Raw genomic sequence first — 20,006 nt, forward strand, 5'->3', positions numbered from 1 at the left:
GACAGCTGACAATACTCATTAGCAAACTACTTGGTCACTCACTTCCTCTTAGATTTTTAGATTAAATGGCCTTAACGCAGCAGGACTAAAAGGATCCCGAGAACTAAAGCCACTTGGCTAAAACCTTTTACTAAATCCTTTGTTCTGCCGAGAATGAATACCTGCTTATCCTTTAAATACCAGGTGACAGGTACATATGAAATACTTAAAAGCAAACTCTTTAACTTTATACAAAGCTTAAGGTCTTCTGAAATTTAAACGAACTGTGGAAATGCAGCTTCTGCCCTCGAGAGCTTTAGTTCTTCATCAGAGCATCGGTACAGACAGCGCTGGTGCTTTTACCTTTGCATCGTCTCAAGCAGCTCACATTATCACATCCTATCGCTTCAGAGAGCGGTAATCGGATCGCTTCCCGAAAAGCCTAAATACAAGGACTAAAAACGGCACGGCAATTTTTACATAAACAGTCGGATCTCCTCTGAGAAGTTTATCAACTCGGGCTGAATCCTGCAAACCCGCGGAGGACTGGTCTACCCCGGGGCAAGTTAACGGGGCTGAGGGATCAACACCCAGAGTTAACGCGGCATGTGATAAACACGAGGGTGGAGGCAAAAGACATCTCTGGGATAATTCTTATTAAAAAAAATCCAACCCAAACTCTCTATATCTGCATTAAGGAGCAACTGGCAAAGGAAAAAACAACTTGGCGGCCCCGGCCAGGCCTCGCCGCGCCCTCCCCGACCCTCCCGGGAGGCGGCGGCCGGTGCTCGGCGCTGCCCAGGGTCGGGCCGGGCCGCGCCGCCTCACCTCAGGACGGGACTCCCGGCGAAGGGACGGCTGAGGGGACGGGGGAAGCAACAGATCGGCGGCGGGGCGCTGAGGGGAAGGGGGGGGGGAGCGCTCACCGTCTTCCTCGGCGGGGATCCCCTCAGCAGCGGGGGGCGGCGGCGGGAGCGCGCACTCCCCGCCGGTCGCTGTGCGGAGCGAGCGGCTGCGGAAAGGGGAGCGGCGGGAACGCAGCTGCGTGCGCGCCCCCGCGCCTCCGCATCGCCTCAGGGAGCTGCGGGGAGGGGGGGTCGGTGACCCGGATGGAGGGGAGCGACTCTGCGCATGCGCTGGCTCCGCGCTGAGGGGCAGTGGCGGGTGGGGGGGCGGCCATGTCCTCAGCGACCTCCTTCCCTCTGCTCCGCGGGGTCTGCGGCGGGTTTCAGGCGCATTTCGCCCCCCGCGGTGACCGGGGGGGCTCCACAGCAAAGGGCACGGAGCGCCTTGGGGAAACGAAGGGTGTTTTACACGTCTCGAGCCTTGACGAGGCGAGGGGCTTCAACTGTCCGCCTGGCCTCGAGGAAAGGCTGTGCGGGGTTCCCTGTGGGAATGGCTGGGCTCAGGGAGATGAGAATTGATTCCAAAGCTGCAAATTGCTCAAGGGGCTGCCTCTGGAGAAGCAGTCGGTGGCTGAGTTGCTGGCAAAATTGACTATAGAGGCTGGAGGCTTCCCTGTTCTTCATTAACAACCTTGAAATGCTGTTTGAGACCTGACAGAGGTGTCCGGGCAGGACGTTTGGGTGACCTTGAAGGCTAAAGCCTGAGAAGAGGAGGTGGGACTGACTCTGGAAGCGCAGCACCGGTGCTTTGTGCTCGGCAGATTGCTGCTGCGAACGGCCCGCGTGTGCTGCTGGATGGCGGCCGAAGTTAATCGGTTTTACTTTGCCGTTGGCCTCAGCTGGCGGACACGCTCAGGCAGTTGCCAGATGGGAACAGTGAGTTTGTGTGCCTCATCTCTTCAGAGCTAAATCATGGCTTAATCCAGCGATGAGATGATTTGAGGCAGTGGTCATCTGAACTGTGTGATAAATGAATGCATGTGGATGTTTACATCTAAAGAAAGCACAAGCCAACATCCTTTTTTTGGTTGTATTTGGATTTCCACAAAAAGCACACAAACCTACTGAATTTCACTGACACAAATATTTAGTTCAACAGCTTTGTCCTCACTCAGAAAGCCAGAAGACTGAGGATTTTTGACATAAATAGTGAAATTTCTGTAGTTGAAATGCTTCCTCCTACAGTTTAAATACAGAAAAAAAAGACAAAGCTAAGCTTTGTAATTTGTTTGTCCACAGTGCAGCCCCTTCCCTTGTTAAAAAACAGGGCGTAACAGAATTCACTTTTAGAAAGGTAAGATCAGTCTTACCTGTCCAGATAAGGGATTCTACAATTTAGATGCAGTGCAAATTTAGGCAGTAATTGATTAGTCTCAATTACCTTAGCCTTTCCTTGCTGCAATCACATGCTTTATTAATTCAATACCACGTTCTTCCTCCCTGGCCAGCAATAAATTCTGCTTTAATACCACAAACTCCCAACATCTGTGTCCATTTCAGGGGCATTTTAAATACTGTCTCCTGTAATAACACCTCTTTTGTAGCATGTATTTTTGTAATGCTCTTGACATCTGGCTTGATTGCCACCTCTTTATATTAGCACTTAACACAGTTGTCTCTGATATAGCACACTAACACCTAAATGATGTTAAAGTATTACCATATTTATCAGAAACTCGGGGGCTTAAGTATGCTGCTTCTGCAAGCGTTGAAGGAAGTGCTAGCCAGTGTTTTAACACTCGTGTCCAGGGATTTCTATGAAGTGCAGCTTTAACACCAAAGTGGTTAAGGCTGCTCTTGGGATTTTTTCTTCCATTTGTGGTTTGGGACCCCAAGAGATACATTTAATTAAGAGTATCCTGAGGGTTATCTTCTGCTTATCCCCCTGGACTAAAACCCATATGGTGAGTGTTAATTAGGTTGGCAAGCATTCGATTAAGCTACATTGCCAGTATTCTAAATTTATGACCGTCTGTATCTCTTAATGGCATTGTTAGGAAATGCCCTTAAGCTGTCTACTGCAATCAAAGATATGATATCCTGTATCTGAAGGATGGCATCTCCTACAGCGTAGCATTCCCAACTAGTACTAGAGGTCTTCGCTGTCTCAGAGAAACATGCTGTTGTCTCAATTTCAGTATTGAGTTGGCAGGCATGCAAAAATCATGAGTCAGGCCACCAGTAATATAATGCTTTTGGTTTTGTGATTTGGCTCAGCTTGTGTGTCCCCCCACTCCTTTAGGCTATACTTGGATCACATTTTCAAGCTCTTCTCCAAAATAACAAATGCTGACATTTTTTTTTAAAAAACAAACCTGTAAAATTAAGGTTTTTAAAGTAAATTGCATGATTCCTAAAGCTGACACCAAACACTTGGAGACTCATGTAAAATGGTGAGCATTAGTAATGCTGCAGCCCCAAACATGAGTTGTAGCAATCTGCATTTCATTTGCAAGTATCCTGTTAAAAAAGACAGTTCTTTGAATGCACATAGTAGTATGGTTGTCAATTAAATTCTGTCTTAACTTCTCTCAAGACATTTATGGCTGATTAAAGCTCTACCAAGAGTATGGAGCAGGCCAGAATTCTATAGGTTTTACCACAATCTTTTATTAAGTTTCATTTCCAAAGGTCTCACCTAAAAGACAGAGGATTAAATAGACATGCAACATTGCTTATGAAAAATTAAGCAGTTATAGTCCAATACTGTAAAGCTTGATTTATTTACACATTTTAAAGGGAACAAGGGAACATTGTAGGCAGATCATTTTGTACATTCAGCCAACATAGGAGCTGTATTCCACAGGATTAAGTTACATGTAAGATATACACTGAGAACGTATTAAGTGCTCTGGTGCATTGAAAAGCCACACAGTGTGGAGGCAATAGATGTCAGTTCACATTTGATAAAGAAGCTAGGACAGAGTCAAGGAGCTATTCTACCAATTTACTAAACGAGACAGCAGTCAGTTTATTTTTGTGCACACTTTTTCAGCTCTTGATTCTGAAAAAAAGCTGCTCATTGGGAAATGTAAGCACACTCTGCTGTTTACAGTGCCCTGCCTCTCTGGGGATCAGCCCTCGATAAACTGAATTTGACATACACATGTTAAAGTGTGCTGTACACCAACAGATTATTTGTCACGCTGCAAGAGGAACTAGAATGTGGCATGGGGCTCCTCTCCTTTAAACCTTCACGTGCTGTTTAGCTGTAAATGTTTGCTGCAATCCCGGGCATAGCCATTGTCACCTCACACTAACCAATATTCTGTAAAAAGCATAGACTGGAGGGTACAAATAGCTTCCTGTTTTCAGCTTGTAGGCTGTGAACTAGAAGGGAGGTAAGGGGTTTATTTCAATCCTGAGCTATACCCTCCCACTGTTAGAAAGAGCAAGAAGTCCCTACAGTCAAGTTTAAACAGATGTTTGGCTTCTAGGGGCCCTGTTCATGCCTTCTCAGCAACAGCGATGGCAGCTGTAAGACTGTGCTGAAGAGCAGAAAATAAAATCTTTTGGAAGCTTGGGAAAAAGAGCAAGAAAGGAGGAAGTGCATAAAATACAACAAACAAAAAAAAAAACAACCCCAAAAAACCCAACACAAACCACACTTTAAAATTCAAATATTGAACACAGGCAGCAAGCAGGAGCGAGGTGCAGTCTGGCAGTCCTTGCTTACAGTGGCTAAACCCAGACTGGCAAAAACGCAACCCTGACAACATCAGTGCATCGAGTTGAGGCCTATAGCCCAAGGAACGCCTCAGGCTCTACTGATGTGGCACAATGGAGTAATCAAAAATATTGTGATTTATGTGCTGTAGAAACAGCCATCACCTCCCTTGGAGTCCTTTGTCAGGAAGTTTCCAAAAGTAAGTCTCACTGCAGGTAAAGGGATCTGTCATTATTAAGTAGAATTATTTAAACACACACAGACTGTGTAAAGAAAACACGGTTATATAAAGCTTTGGAGCAAGACTCTTGCCTTTAGAGTCTTTGAAAGAAAAGGGCCAAACCAGCACAATAATACAAAAGCTCAGGTTATGGCTGGAGGAAATTTCACTCAGAGCAGAAGACAGCCGCGTGCTGACAACTGAGGGCTCTCTGGCAGAGAGGAAGGTCGGGCCAGGAGTCAGTCAGTGCTCAGGCTGCAGGGCTGTGGAGAATCCGGGCAGCTTGCTGCGAAAAAAATCACTGACTCAGGCCAGAGAACAGCCCACAAAAGAGAAGAACAAGCAGGGGCTCCGCATCAGAGTAGCTCTCTCCCTGCTGTCTGTCTCTCATGATGTCAGGTCCCATGATTAGAAGAAAAACCTAACGAGCCAGCTGCAAAGTCTGCATACCAGTCAACTGCAGTTTTTAAATCCTACTGAAAAACTAAGACCTGAGAAAACTACGTACTGTTCCACATAGGACCATCCTCATAGAAGAAATCAACAGCAAAATATTTAGGTGCTTCTGATTATTTTATACCACAGCAACACCTGTAATAATTAAACACAGAGAATATTGCCATATAGAAAGTGGAGTTTGTAGCTATGCGTGGTTTAGCACAGCTTGTTTTAAAACAGTATGTTTCTGTGGTTTCAGAACTAATAGGTCAAAACAGCTACTGCCTCATTGATTAAAAAGGAAGAGATAAGAAAAGCCAGCATTCTTGTACCCTTCTCATTCAGCCTCCCCTGCACTACTTTGTTTTGTATTGTTAATGAACAAAAGCTGCACATAAATTCACAAACAATTGATTACCGGGGATACAAAGCCAAAGGTAGTAAATCAGTGTCACTGCAACTCCAGCAAGATTAATGTTCTGGCAGTATTAGTCCATTAACATTGTTATCTTACTTAAACACAAAAAGTATTGAGGGTAAAAGAAAAGCTCTTATTTCCTGAGGTTTCATAAGCTGTAGTGTACGGGATGCCACTGATAAGATCTGAATTGTCAGACATGCCAAGTTGGTGAAGAAACTTCACATATAGGTACACGCACAGCCACCAGGCATCTACTCGTTGCAGGGGGGGAAGGTTGTAATTTTTCTTAAGCTGCACAAAAATGCCAAAGCAATCTCAAGTATTTCCAGATTGAAGTAGTATTCAATAGCTGGCAAGACAAACATATGCAAAAGAACAGTTCTGTTGTCATATACAATAGCAAGAATCTGGAATAACTATGTACAAGTCAGTGGAGTTCTTGGGAATTTTTGGTAGTGGGAACAGAAACTGGCCATGAGTCAATTTAATTTAAAAAAAAATATTTAAAAAATGCAGAAAGCCACTGTTGCAAGTCCAAGATCTTCCCAAACCCCTTGGTATCAGAGTAACCACTTAAAAATGTGTGGAACACAAGCACTATTCATTTCAAATAAAGTCTTCTATGGTCCTGGAGACACTCCACTATGCTTACAGTCCAAGACACACCAAGCAGACTTAAAATTCTGTTTCCCAGCAAAACAATAGCTTGTAGAGAAAATGATGGTATCAAAGTGCCAATATAACTTGCATATGCCAGTAAATGTTGTACTTTGTCCTTTTCACTTGACAAGTATCCCCCCCCTCCTGTCTGTCCTCCCTCCATATCAGCTTCTAGCCATCTCTTGGAAGCTGGAAAGGTATCACGAGTACACAATGCTCCATTATTCTTACAGTCCTCACTGGGTGCTGGACTGTGCATGCTTCTTTTTTCTTCTTAGGTCAGTCACAATATCAGATTAGTATCTTTTTTTGGTTTTTTTTAAAAAGAAAAAAAAAAGGGGGGGGACACCCCAGCCTACAACACCTAGACTGAGCTTTTTAACTAAGGAATGTCAACACCTTTAAGCATTTAAGACCACTAAACAAAGCTGGAAATCCTGCCTCAAGCAGAACCTAAGTGATAGACAATTAGGACCTCAGCAAGAACTACAAAAAATCTCCACCAGACACCAGCCACATTACTATCCTCATTTCTTCTTGTTCTCATACTTTACAGTGTTCCCTCTGGGCCATTTAATCCAGCTTGAAGCTCCTGCTACGAAACCAGAAAACTGGCAAATCTTTGTTCTAAACTGCCATATAATCCAGTGGTGCTATAAAACCAATTCACATTCTCAGTGCCTATGTTCAACACTAGCCAGAGCACAGTCGTACAGGAAGTGCCCAAGATTCACGTTTTGAAGGAGTAAAGTAGCTTGCTTACTCTAACCAAATATGCTGCTCTAAAGACACAGTAAATTTCAGTATTCGTGCTTGAAAACAATCACATTTTATTGCCATGTTAAGGTAGTTTGGTGGTCACGCTAGAGACATGAGGATTTACAACTTTTCTGGAAAACCGCCACCGTCTCTATATAGGAAAGATTAAATCCTGCCCTCCTCCCTCAGTGAGCAACCCCTGAAAATTTCTATTTGGAGATAAACGCACTCCCAGCAGGACTAAAAATTGCACAGTCACTTCTCTTCCCACAGCTCTGCGTTTTCACAGCATCTGCTCTCATGGGTTTCATACTGCCATGATACTGCACTCACCATGTCACGCTTCCAGACAGCGGCCTTCAACGGATTTACTTCTTGCTAAGACAAATGCTTTCAACTTCACAACTATAGAGAGTTGTTTATTTTAATAATCAGCCTTGAAAGTTAAGTTTGAGACGAGCTTTAAACTATATCAAGGTTGGCTTTACACTTGCTTATATTTTAGTGGGTAAATAAATAAAGGTCATACTTCTGATGATTCAAATCAGTTCCTTAAAGGTCACTCACTCCTTTTTGCTGTGCTCCAGCACTCGGTAGGGTGGAGCAGAAACTCCTTTGGATCCATGTTGCTCCTGCACGATCGGCAATGTAGCAGGCGTATAAATTTCTGGCATGTTGTCATTGTTCTCTAGAGCACCGTAGGAAAAAGAAGCTTTGAGGTCAGGCTGAACTGCAATTCCTTTATCGTGCATGTTCTGCATGCCTGAAGAGAGCAAAGACAGAGATTAAATGCTTAGGAACAAAAGTGCATTCTTCCTGCACTCTGTCAAATCAGCAAAGTCTTAGTGTTCGTGTTATGTGGCTCATCAGTTCCTTGAGTGTTAAATGAAAGACATAACGTTTCTCTGCTTAGCACTGAAGCAACTAATGGAGAAACAAGTTTCGAGTGAATGAGGGATGGCAGTCAGTTATTTATCTTTCATACAGCTCACCAGAGAGTTTAGCTGTACTTCCAAAAGAAATTTCTGCTCCCCCTGGCCAATACCTCTTGCAACATATCTCAGCCTTCCCCAATAATCAGTTCTTCCTGCTGGATGAAGTCCAAGCCCAGTTCCAAGCATTTGCTCAAAACTAGTTCATCTTCCCAGACAGCAGCCAAGTGGACAAGGCTGCTCTGACAAAATATGACACCCCCCCAGTGTCAGAGGGCCCAGCATAAGTGGGATCCAAGTGGCACATCACCTCTTCTCTGCTCACAAGGCACAAACAAGAGAAGGAAAACTAGAAAACAACACAGTCTCCTGATATATCCAGATACTTAACACAGCCTAAAGCTTGAGCTTTCACTGTGAGGCCCAACACTTGAAAGAAAAAGACTGATAAACCACTGTATTTTTACTGTTACCTGGCATAGCATCCATTGATATGTAAGGTTCAAATGGTACAGATTTCTTTCTATTTCTTGTGATCAGGAAGACACCTAGAAATGCTATGAGGCACCTGAGAGAGAAAACAAGATCTACTGAGATAACCATGAAAAGGGAGAGGAGGTGATATATTGCCTGTTGCTTCTTCCAAGTCCCTATCGTGCAGCATAAAGAATTCAGAACTGGAAGTGAACAAACTGTGAAGTCAGAATTACAGGGCATAAACCTCTTCAACAGTATTGAAATCCAACTAGCAATCAGAACAATTTCACCTTTTCTTTATCAAAACACAGGGAAAAGTTTTCATGTTAATTAATTAACCTTGACTAACTAAAGGGGAAAGGAAGCATATCAAAATTTGGTTTACTTTGATGAAATTCCAGGATTTAGCAGCCTGACCTTTGAAAGGTTTCTCATAGGTAAACACACCAACAATTGTTGATCTTGATTTTTACAGTATGTTGACAGAGAAAGGCGCAGTTCATAACATTAATCTCCCAATTGTTTTTTTGTGTACTAATCTGAAAGACCTTTCAGAATGTCCCCTGATTATGGAGAGCTAATCACATCAAGACACTGTACTAGGACTAAATATGAGTTACACAGCAAATGTTTTACTGATCCTATCTGCACTGTGTGAGTGCCCATGCCCTCAGGAACAGGACTCCACAAGTCCAGTCACAGTTCAGTGAAGACTTGCTGCAAAACCTGAAGTAGATTCCCTAGAGATGGCTTCTTTTGGTGATTCTGCAATTCTTCCAGATTCATGAGCAGGTAGATTGAAAAACAGCCCATATGCTGCAACATCCAGTACAGTCAGTAAGGGGTTAGCACGTAACGTTGTACTATTATGCATAACCTAGTGTGTGCAATTCCTCTGGAGCATCCATCATCACTCAGACAAGATACTGAGCTCTATGGGCCACTGTCTGCTCTAACAGAGACAGTGCCTTCAGTTTGTCCTCCTCTCCAAGACAGTATGTACCTCCAATATAGAGATAAATAGATATTTTTAAAATTTTAGTCATATGAAGAAATACTTTCCAGTCTTCTATCAAGGAAACTTTAAACACTTACCCAAGTGCAAACATACATATATGGAGAACGTCTTCACCGGTGAAGTCCAAGTAAAAAGTTGCTCCTTTAAAAGGAAATAATTCATGACATCTTTCTTCCCAGGTTGCCTGAGCAATTAGTGCTACATCTCCAGCACCAGTCCCTCCAGAAACTAAATCATGTAAAATTCCTATTTTTATAGTTAGCACCTTTGGTTTCTTTATCATCTTAAAATAGAAAAAGGTGGCCTGATTTCTACTGTAACACAATTTATTGACAAATCTTTTCGAATTTCACTATCAAAACAGTTATAGTGGTGTAACTAATATAGACGCAAGTAAATCTGTACAGCAGCACAGCACTAGTACAAATCTTTCCACATCAGGGTACGGGCTTGCAAAGGAAACATCCCTGGAACTATTGCATGTCACTGTGCTAATAAAGCCTGAGCCAAACTCTCACCATACAGCAGTGGTCACCACCCCCTCAGCAAGAGAGACTGTATTTCTGAAGTCTGACTGACAAACCAAATCAGATCTAACAACAACAGGACACAAACTCCTGACCCCAATCAAGTATATACAGCTCAAACCTGTAAGATGACAAGTGTCCTGGATGTCAACAGGACATGCACTCTGGCTCCTACTCTTTACATTTCTAACTGAAGTAAAGTAAATAAGCTGATGAGTCTGAGAGCAGCATAACGGCTTGGAATGTGACAGGAAATAAACGTGAGCCAAAGAGTAGACCACGCTCCCTCATGGCATTGAAGAGCAGCATTAAAAGGCAATGTGTAATTTACAGGGGAAGCTGTTGTCCTTACATACCTACAAGAGCATTACTATTTACACAGATAGTATCCATCACTGTCAAGCAGACACACTTTCTCCAGAGTTGGGGTTTTGATTGGTTGGTTGGTTTGTTTTCCCCAGTTTTGCTCATATGTCTAAGTGAGGAGAACAAAACCTTAAAAAGGCTGCTCCTCAGGTTTGAAGCCTAAGGGGTTTAAAATGCTCATCTTTGTTCATGCAGACGAAGCGTCTCCTATGTGGGCAAGGGCTGAAATTGGAGTAAATTGTTCAGAAAGAAAAGTGCCTGTAAAGCTGTGAGCAGCTGCGTTCTAACTATAGTGCAAACAAGACTATCGGGAAGAGAATTCTGACACCTTTGTACAGAGGAAGCAAATACATTTATACACTCTATCACATACATTTTAACAAAATCTAGATAAAATTACACAAGAAGAAATTTTATCTGTGTATTCAAGTATCATGTCTAAGAGTATACATCACCCTCCTCTTCTACACGCTAGCATGGTATGAGTAATACAGTCTCAAACATAAATTCCCATGCACTTTAAATAAAATGACAGAACCTGACAGAAAATTTTAACACAGTCTAAGGGGATAATTCACATTTTTGGAAAGAAAAAAGAAACAAAGCCAGCTGCAGAAGAGAGATGACATGAAAATACAAGTCATCTTGCTGAGTATTCACCTTCCCCATCTGTAAGTGGGGATTATTTTCCAAAATCTTTTGCCCTACTTGTAGAAAGGACCAGCACACTGTTCTGTGCACTGTTACCTGCTGTGATTGCTACGGTGGTGGACAGGATATAGCCGATGCTGGCAATCTGAGATGAGTCATACAGCTGTGAGGCTTGAGCTAAAAATCTGCAATACAATAACAGACAACAGGGGTGGATTTGGGAAGGATACTCAAATTGTATAGCAGTTAGCATGGACTAGTATAGGTCTCCTTTTTGGAAACACCTTTCAAAAGTGATGCATAAATTTAAGAAACTTTATTCTCTTTCTCACTAAACCTGCAGCAGCATCCCTTAGAATTAATATGATAGAAGAGCAAGTCTTATGGCTGTACTGAGCAAAGGCAGTGAAATTACTGCCACTGTCCTTAGGGCCAGAATGCCACTCACATTTTGAATAGCTCCTTATCCCTGCTGCTACCAGCTTTTTATGTTATTACAAGTATAGAGGGGGGAAAAAAAATAGACAGATCATTGACAACACTGATTCTGCACTTTGATTTTAGCCAGAGCACAGATACTGTATTCGATCTGCCACCATTTCATGCCTAACATTGTTTTGTAAATACCTGAATAATCTATAAATTTGGGATTAAAACTACTTGACAGTGTCATTACATGGAAAAGCAAAGAACACCACTCTCCCGGGCTCCTGTGACATGGATTTGAGGACAGGTCATAGAAAAGAATGGATAATTCTTCTAAAATTGAATCAGCATTCTTGGAACGGATAACAAACAGCCCACTATATACTGATCCACTAAAACCAGCCCAATTATAGACAAAAAGAGAGTGAATGTCTTACGTCGCCTGGAAGATCGCTGTAGCAATCATGCACACCAACATGATATAAAATATAGGGTAGTCGAGTTGTAAGTTTCCTTGTATGGAGACGACAATCATGCCTGCCACAGCCTTCACAGTCACAACGGTCATGGAACCTGTGAACGTTTACCGAGACCCAGCTGAAGCACATGCTCAACGCGACAGGAACGCTGCACATTTGCTCTATATGTGACAGGCAGCTGCAAACAAAACCAAGACCATCTACAAGAACCCTCCTTTTGCCAGGCCCAACAAGGGATACAAACTGCCTATTTAATCAACAACCCTGCCAGTTTTATTCCCAACAGCTTCACCACAGTGACCTTCAATAAATCACTTAACGTTTCTGTATCACCCTTCAATAAATCACTTAACATTTCTGTATCACAGTTCCCTTGTCTACAGGACTGGGAGCATTTACTTTTTTTTTTTTTTTTTAAAGCATTTAAACAGTGTTGTGCAATCACATAATGGAAAGATGCGAATTTTCATTTCTGATGCCAAATTGGCTTAGTTAATAAAGCTAAGGAAGTTTTCAAAACAGGAATCAGAAAGAGTCCACTTCCTTTCCATTTCTTGAAAGCACAAGTCAGGGCCATTCAGAATTAGGCTAGTTGCTTTGTCTGTAATTCACGCAGCCTCTGAGGCATCAGTTACTGAAATTGAGCCCCAAACATCTCAAAAAAAGAAAAAAAAAGAAGACACTGCAGTAATTGAAGCTGTATAAATAGCAAAAATTGAGGACTGCAACATAGATTCAACAGCACGTCAGACTGCGTCACTGCCTTGCTATTATTCATCCTTTTTAAAGTTTAATTGCTCACAGTTTCTTAAAAAAAAAAACCCCACAGATTCATGTGGAGAAAGGTACAAGCGACATCCTGGCCTTTCCAAAGTCACTCTAGGAACCCACTGTAGGCTATGAGGATACCAAAAGCATCATTTGACCCCATGCCCAGAGGCTCTCCCAATTTAAATAGAGAATACTGGCATGGCAGAGTATTTATCATTTCTTTAAGCCACACAGTAAATCTTCCCAGAGCCAAGAAGATTCTTGTAGGTCAAATTCTCTCTTTCGTTCACAGAATCAGTCTTCCTTATCCATTGAGTAGGTAAGATATGGCACCATGCTTTGTATTCACAGATTAAGAACACCAATAAATAACTTGCACTTTCTGTATTTGGCAGATGATTTGTCCTTACGGGAAGTAAGTCTTAATTGTTCAAAGGTCATTTGCAAAGATCTTAAACATCACTGCAAGATATTAGCTTTGCCTGATTTGTAGTAACATTTCTGGGGTAGATTGGTGCATTTTATAACATTAATTATGTCAATATAATTCCCTATATGCCATAGATGCTTCAGTTTACTGTAGTTTACTGTTATAAGGCAGTTAGAAGATCGTACAAGTCCATATCAACTTACCCAGCAAAGCTACCAGCAGAAGAATAACTACAATGTAGTTTGCATTTTTCTCCTTGTAAAAATACAGTAGTAGGCAGAATATGATGATCTCCACAAGCTACAAAAGATAGAAATGAGAATATTAAAAAATGTGGGGTATATGGGGTTGGCAGTAAACAGGATTCTGAGCCAGTCAAACATTAGAATTGCACAGTAGGGCAAATCAAAGGAAAATGAGGTTCCCCCACAACTATAGATCAAATTTAGCATGATCTTAGATTCTAATTAGATGACATATTAAATAGCTTCTTGCAGAACAGGAAACATGGGACACTTTTGACATTATATTCATGGTAAAGCAGCAGATCAGATAATCCTGACTGAATATTCACACCAGAGATCTCAGCCTACTTTCTGTAATGAGGTTTTTTAAGTGATCCCTGGAGCACACATCTTATTAAATGGCCAAACTTATCTCCATTAAAAAACGATAGATTGCATAAGATTTTCAGTGCGAGACTGATGGCTCCAGAGAAAGTCAGTCTAGAAAGAGCCCAGATGCAAGCGCAGTATCTGGACACCTCTGGAGCAGTTGCTTTCAGCTGCCATCAGTACTGCTGCCACAGGCTGAAGCTGACAGGTCAGGGAGAGACAAGCTATTTTAAAACTGTTCAGTTAAAGGTATTTAAGTCCTAGCAGAATAATTCATAGGCAGAATGGGAGGGTTCCAAACTGTGCATGCAGGTGTCCACAGGCAATGTGGAACCGACACCAGGGAAAGCTGGCATGGGTTCATTAGCAAGTACAAGGAGTATTGCTAGTAACCATAAGGAAGAATAATGCCTGAAATGAAACTCTCAATCAGGCATGTAGCAGAAAACTGTCCCACGTTTCATGGGCCATCTTACCATATACAACAGAAATGGCCAGCTCACTAAATGCCTAGTGATATTTTCTCCTGTCATCTTCTCATGACTATTAGGTCCAAATGTTATCAGCAGATAAGTTCCAACAATTGCCAAACCACAGCCTACAAAGGACAAAACATAGCGCCCTTCGGCAACCAAAGGACAGAAGAAAAAAAAAAGAGAGAGGACAAAGTTAGTGGGTTAGTGTGGATGGATGGAATTAATATCGCGCATGCACAGTGACCATTAATGACATCATGCACATTCCTCTGGATGACTCACTCCTCTGCCCTTCATGCCCCACTTTCAAAATACTAGAACCAAAAAAACCCTAGGCAGTGTGTGTGCTGTGAGTTGAGAAAAAACACTCATACCAGGTAGCATCTGCTAAACAAATAGGACCTACAAGATCTATATCTGGGGCTTACCCTGCCTGGCACTGTCCACAGCCCATTTTCTAGGAAGTGGAAGAATGAATGCCCCAGTTCTGCAAACACTTGCCCATGTATGAAATTCAGCTGATGCAGTTGTGCCTACGCTATTGCAGAGTCAAGGCCCTAGGCTGCAGCTTCAGCCCAGAGAACCAAGATTCTCAAATCCTGCAGACAAACACTATTTCCATATATTTCTAAAATCTGTGAGATTCAGATGATTTGGCACAAGTCAGGAAAAAAAAAAAAAAATCCATTTTTAACAAACAGCGGATGAGATGACGAATTTCTTCGGAGAGGTACTACCGCTAGTGGAGATCTTGCCATCCCTCTAATTATGATTTTTGAGAGGCCATGCTGTGTGTTGCCTGACTTGTAAACACAGAGGAAAAATGAAAAGGAACTGTGGAACTTACTCAAAAAATCCTTGGGCTTCCATTTTTCTTTAATAAATATAATTCCTATGATTGCACTAGCTATGAAAAAAAGGAGAGAGAAACAGTGAGTTATGTATCAGTCCAGTGATCAGCAGTCTCACACTGGAAGGCACTCGGACTTGTACGACCGTCGTCTCTTTCCCCCTTACCTATAACAGACACTGCACTGAGTGGCACAATCAGTGAAAGAGGAGCAAAGGCGTAAGAGGAAAACACTCCCAGTTCACCCAGCACCAGCAGAAACAGTCCACACCACCATGTCTTGGTTTTGAAGTAGGCTCGGGGGTCTTTGGAACCAGCCAACCGGATGTGGCTGTATTTCTAGAAAAGAAAATAAAGGCAACAAAGCTTTGGCGTGCTTGATGCTTTTTAATGCGGGATGAATAGTTGCTTCACGATACTCACCTGGAGGTTGAGTGCAATACTGATGACAAGATGCCCAAAAATAGCTAGTAATGCGCCAATCAGGTTCTCCTGTAAAAAAGTAAACACATAGATATTAAATTTAGCCACTGGACCCCGAAGGAAGTTTTTTGCAAAATCTGGAAGATACTTTTAAACAGTTCCTGTACCACCTGTCAGTAAAATCTGTTTATCTTCCTCCCTTTCTATGTGATCTAGGGCAATTCAGGTAAGTTCCCTGTGGCTATATTCTAAATTTGTGAAACTCAGGTGAAAGATAACCCTTCCTTAACAGACACTTTCTACAAAAGACTTAAATTAGTATGCACATATTTGCATTCTTTGCAGTTTCTCAGGGGGAAAGAAGATACAGAACACAACGACCCATTCACTCATTCCTCCCTTTGAAAAACTCTTCTCTTGTGAAGATGTTTGTTACCCTGGAATTCAGCAGAGTACGGATCAGGAACCTCTACATTCTGTGGGTCATAACTTAAGAACTATTCTGCTCTTTTCCACTTACAACATCTGCTGGTTCAGTAAGTAATTTAGCCCATTTGATGAGGCAGCCCAATTATCACAGATTTTATGCTGCTTTTTATAAGAATCAGTTATTCCAAAGTAATAGGCAACTGGTAGCAGCTCTTAGCAAGCTCCCAACCCTTCTACATTAGCATTCCCAGCTCGGCAATAATTCTCACGGTCTAAAGACAGAATTTGAAATAAAAAGGGATGTAAAGCAGGCTGAGTCACAAAGGAAATGTACATTAGGAGTGAACAGAAGAGCCCGAGGCTAAGCCAGGCCATTTAGCACTTGTGTTCTTCCAACAACTGTCTAAATCTCATTAGATGTCATTAGCACTTTTCATTTCAGTGCTGGTCTCCAAGATACAGTCTAGTACTTACTTGGATTGATTTGGGATAACCGAGCTCACATCCGTATTCCTCCCTCAAGAGTAAACACACTATTCTTGATTTTCTCATACATAGTAAGACAAGAACTTTTAAGATTTCAAGTTCTTATCAGTAGAACAAAAATCTCTTTATCAGGATGTAAAGAAATAAGATTCACCCAAGCAGCTTCATTCAAAAACACCTGAGAGATCTTCCCACGACAGACAGTAAAGTTGGCAGAAAAATGTCACTGTGTGATCACAGATGTAGCCAGAGAAGCTCAGCACAGTTTACTGGCTCAGCAACTTCAGTTTAGAAGGAGATGGTGCCTCAGCTGAAAAGCCCCCAAGTGCAGCGCAGGTTTGGGACTGGCTTCTGGACTGTGAAAGCCTGCAAGCCAACATCAGTCTGGTCAACTTTTGCAATGCACCTTGGACTCTGTTCTCAGCAAAGTACTTTTTCCAGTGAAAAAAAAGCCTCTCTTGCTATGATTTTGAGTACCTTCAGAATCAGGGATTCAGAGGAAATCAATTTAGGAACAGGTCCCAGAATAAGGAGGAACTACAGCACCACATCCCATCTCAGCTGCAGGGTCTCTGCACGATGAGGGGCTGACCCACCTGAAATTCAAGCACTTGAATACACAGCAGACCAGAACATCTGATGTCAATTACTGCTGGATGGGTTAGTCTGAATAGGCACCTAGCAGAATTTATTGCACCTAACCACTTTTAGACAGCCACATCTTTTAACTGCCAGTCCTTTCTTCACCTTGTCTAGCTCTTTCTTTCTCTCACTGCTTATATACACAGCATAAAATACACTGGGGCCCCCAGGCATGGCTAGATACAAAGACAGTGTACTTTCTGCAAAAAAATAACCAAAATACAGTGGCATTATCAGCTTACTTGAATAGTTAGGGCCTTCTAGGGATAGAGCGGGGTACAAATCTGACCTTGTAAGAAAAGGAGTCAGTGTGTGGCTGCACAGAAACCTCTGCTGTGGCCAGCGGGAGTTGCTGAAGCTGCAGATTTGGACTGTTGCCTCCTTCCATTTTGATTGACTAGAGTGTTTGCTTTTCAGCCTCTTTGATGGAACTTCTCTTTAAAGAAGATACTTGGACCCTGCAGGAACTGCCTTATTTGTAACTTGGTACCACTTCTTCCCATCCATCCTGTTTTCTTGGACAAGCAACAATTAGTTCAGTGAAGCACAAAAAAATTCTCTGTAGCCTGTCTGCTGCTTGGCTACTGCTCGTCTTCCCTCACCAGGCTACGCTGAGATAGGGCAGGCACCGCAGGCAGAAGTGTAGATGAGGCAATATTTCCAGTCAGTCAGTGGGGCAGCACGGTTATATTCCTTCAAGGGGATACTAAGAAAAAAAAAAGTAAATATAGAATTAGGTCAAAATAACTCAATGGTTTAAAATCTGCAATTAAATTCTGCTGAAGGATAGGACACAGAGAACTCCCTGCAATCCAACTAACAGCTGCACATAGCAGCAGTAGACTTTAAATGTAGATTTTAAATGCCTTCTTACAAAGTCTCAAACACAAACTCACACAGACCTTGCTTTACAAGAGCTTGCAAACTGGCTTGGCCCCAGGGGTAACATATTCAGCTGGCATTTAACATCAGGCCTTGCCATTTGGAAAGCTCTTATCAAAAAGTCTCAGAAGTCCTCCAAGCCCTGCTTTTAATTTCTCTACTCCCTGCATACCTCTGTTGCTTGTTCAGGACGCAGCATTACATTAGTCACGCCATCCCCACGTGCTGGGGGATGACAGAGCTGCTCTCCATGCAAACAGAGGTCATTTCAGTGTAATCGCTGTGAGCAGAGTTTGGAGGCTAAATTCCTTAGAGTCAGACTCATCATAGGTGTCTGGAAAGCACCACACACAGCAAGCCTGTCCGAGGTCCCCGCAGGTTGTGATGGCTCCTTTCACCAAAGGCCTCAAGGAGAAGCAGCATCATCCCCCCCTTCGTATAGAGGGGGACGCTGGTGTATAGACATTGCAGGGGTGTGACCCTCACAAGTGACACGTCCTTTTCAGTCCAAGGACGACCTGAAATGGCGCAGGCTGAGCATCCCTTAGACTCAGACCCTGGACAATCGGCCTGTGGTCACATCCTGAGGCAGCAGGCCCCGAAGTGCAAACTCTCTTGGCCTGCAAGGGATTACTTTTAAGTCATGGGTTGTCCCAGTGCCTCCAGCGTGGCAGGGACAGAGGCAGCATGACAGTCTAGCCGGGCAAGAGCAAAACCACCCCGTTGTGAGGGGGAGGTGGGGAGCCGAGCCCCCTCCCATCGAGAGGAAACCCTGTCCGGGCAGAGCAGGGCCTGGCAGAGGACAGGGGGTGCCCGCCGGGCACCCTCCCCGGGTCAGGCCCCCCTGAGCAGCCGAGACCCGCAGCCGCATCCCAACGGCGATTTGTTCCCGACCAAAACCCTCCAGAAAACCCGCAACGCCGAGGGGACAGAAGCGGCCTCCCCCTGCGACCCCGCGCACTCACCTGCCCCCTCAGGGAGCGGCCCCAAGCGCTCCGCCCCCGCCGCTCTGCCCCCACGGCCCGGGCCTTTGGCCCCCAACTCCGGTTCCCGGCCGAGAACCGCGGTCGGTTCCTGCCCGGCCCCTCCGATTTGCCGGCAGCCCTGTCACTCTGGGGCCGGGCCGGGGACTGGCTGCCAGGCGGGGGTCGGGCCTGGCCCAGCCTATGGGCCGAGCCCGCCTGAGGCGCAGGGCTCTGAGGAGGCGGGCGGGCGGAAGGAGCCGCGTCCCGCCGCTCGTTTCGGGCGGGGCGGAGGGGGCTCTGGCGGGCCAGGCCGCGCAGGGCCCTCCCGGAGCCCCGGTCCTGAGAGGAGGAAGGGGCGCTCCCCAGCCCAGGGCTCCAGGGACAACCGCGGCGCCCCACCTTCACCCGGCGGGGCCCATCCCTCCCTGCCCGCCACCTTCCCCCAGTGTGCGCGGGTGCTGCCCGCCGTGGGGGCGGCGGCGGCTCCGGGTGACACCCCGCCGCCGCCAGCGCCACCTTAAGGCGCGTGCGCAACGAGGTGCCTCCGAGCCACCTTAACCAGCCGCGCATGCCCAACCGCGCGCACGGCCGTTCTGAGAGTTCGCCTGTGATTGGGCGTTTGCCGGACGGCCCAAAGTAACAGGCTCAGTGATTGGAGGAGAGCTGGGTCGGCCGTTGTCTCGGTAACTAGGTGTACGCGTTCCCTCAGCCGCCGGTACCGCCGAGGGACGGAGCGTCCCGGGACGCGGGGGTAGAGACCGGCAGGTACGGGCCGTGCCCGACCGCACCGCGGTACCTCACCTGGGCGTTGGGGGGGGGGAAGCACCCCCGGCGCGCACCGCGCTGCCCTCACCCGGTCAGGTACCCGCCATTCCCAGCGTGCACCGCGCTACCTCACGGGGCGGGCTGGCGGCGTTCCCGGCATGCACCGCGCCACCTCACCGGGGCGGGAAGGGGCGGGCAGGGCCGGTGTTCTGGTCGCTGCCCAAAGGGCCTGTCCTCAGGCCGTCTGCCCGCTGGGAGGTGCTGGGCGGTAGCAGCGGTTACCTCCCGCCTTCCCTCTCACCCCCTGAACCATCGCCCCGTGCGAGGCGGCAGTTGCTGCAGCGCGCA

The 20,006-nt window shown here is 44.8% G+C and overlaps 1 protein-coding gene across 3 annotated transcripts in view; it reads right to left on the minus strand.

Moving 5' to 3' along the window:
• NIPAL3 (NIPA like domain containing 3) overlaps positions 1 to 19,739 on the minus strand; it is a 24,410-nt gene extending 4,671 nt beyond the window's left edge. The window contains exons 1-12 of one of the 3 annotated variants that reach the window (XM_074894733.1): positions 19,695 to 19,739; positions 17,336 to 17,752; positions 15,490 to 15,558; positions 15,234 to 15,405; positions 15,064 to 15,123; positions 14,217 to 14,362; positions 13,330 to 13,426; positions 11,884 to 12,019; positions 11,117 to 11,205; positions 9,554 to 9,617; positions 8,455 to 8,549; positions 7,617 to 7,812 (exon numbers count right to left, since the gene is read on the minus strand). In XM_074894733.1, the coding sequence (XP_074750834.1) occupies positions 7,617 to 7,812; positions 8,455 to 8,549; positions 9,554 to 9,617; positions 11,117 to 11,205; positions 11,884 to 12,019; positions 13,330 to 13,426; positions 14,217 to 14,362; positions 15,064 to 15,123; positions 15,234 to 15,405; positions 15,490 to 15,558; positions 17,336 to 17,434 (1,223 nt within the window). In that variant the 5' untranslated portion in view covers positions 17,435 to 17,752; positions 19,695 to 19,739. Of the gene's footprint in view, positions 1 to 7,616; positions 7,813 to 8,454; positions 8,550 to 9,553; positions 9,618 to 11,116; positions 11,206 to 11,883; positions 12,020 to 13,329; positions 13,427 to 14,216; positions 14,363 to 15,063; positions 15,124 to 15,233; positions 15,406 to 15,489; positions 15,559 to 17,335; positions 17,753 to 18,100; positions 18,421 to 18,893; positions 19,377 to 19,694 lie in introns of those variants that run through there. The other 2 variants (XM_074894730.1, XM_074894732.1) reach the window with 2 other exon arrangements.
• Between the last annotated feature and the right edge of the window lie 267 nt (positions 19,740 to 20,006).

The sequence above is a fragment of the Strix uralensis genome, chromosome 25 (assembly GCF_047716275.1).
Source record: "Strix uralensis isolate ZFMK-TIS-50842 chromosome 25, bStrUra1, whole genome shotgun sequence".
NCBI classification, from domain to species: domain Eukaryota; kingdom Metazoa; phylum Chordata; class Aves; order Strigiformes; family Strigidae; genus Strix; species Strix uralensis.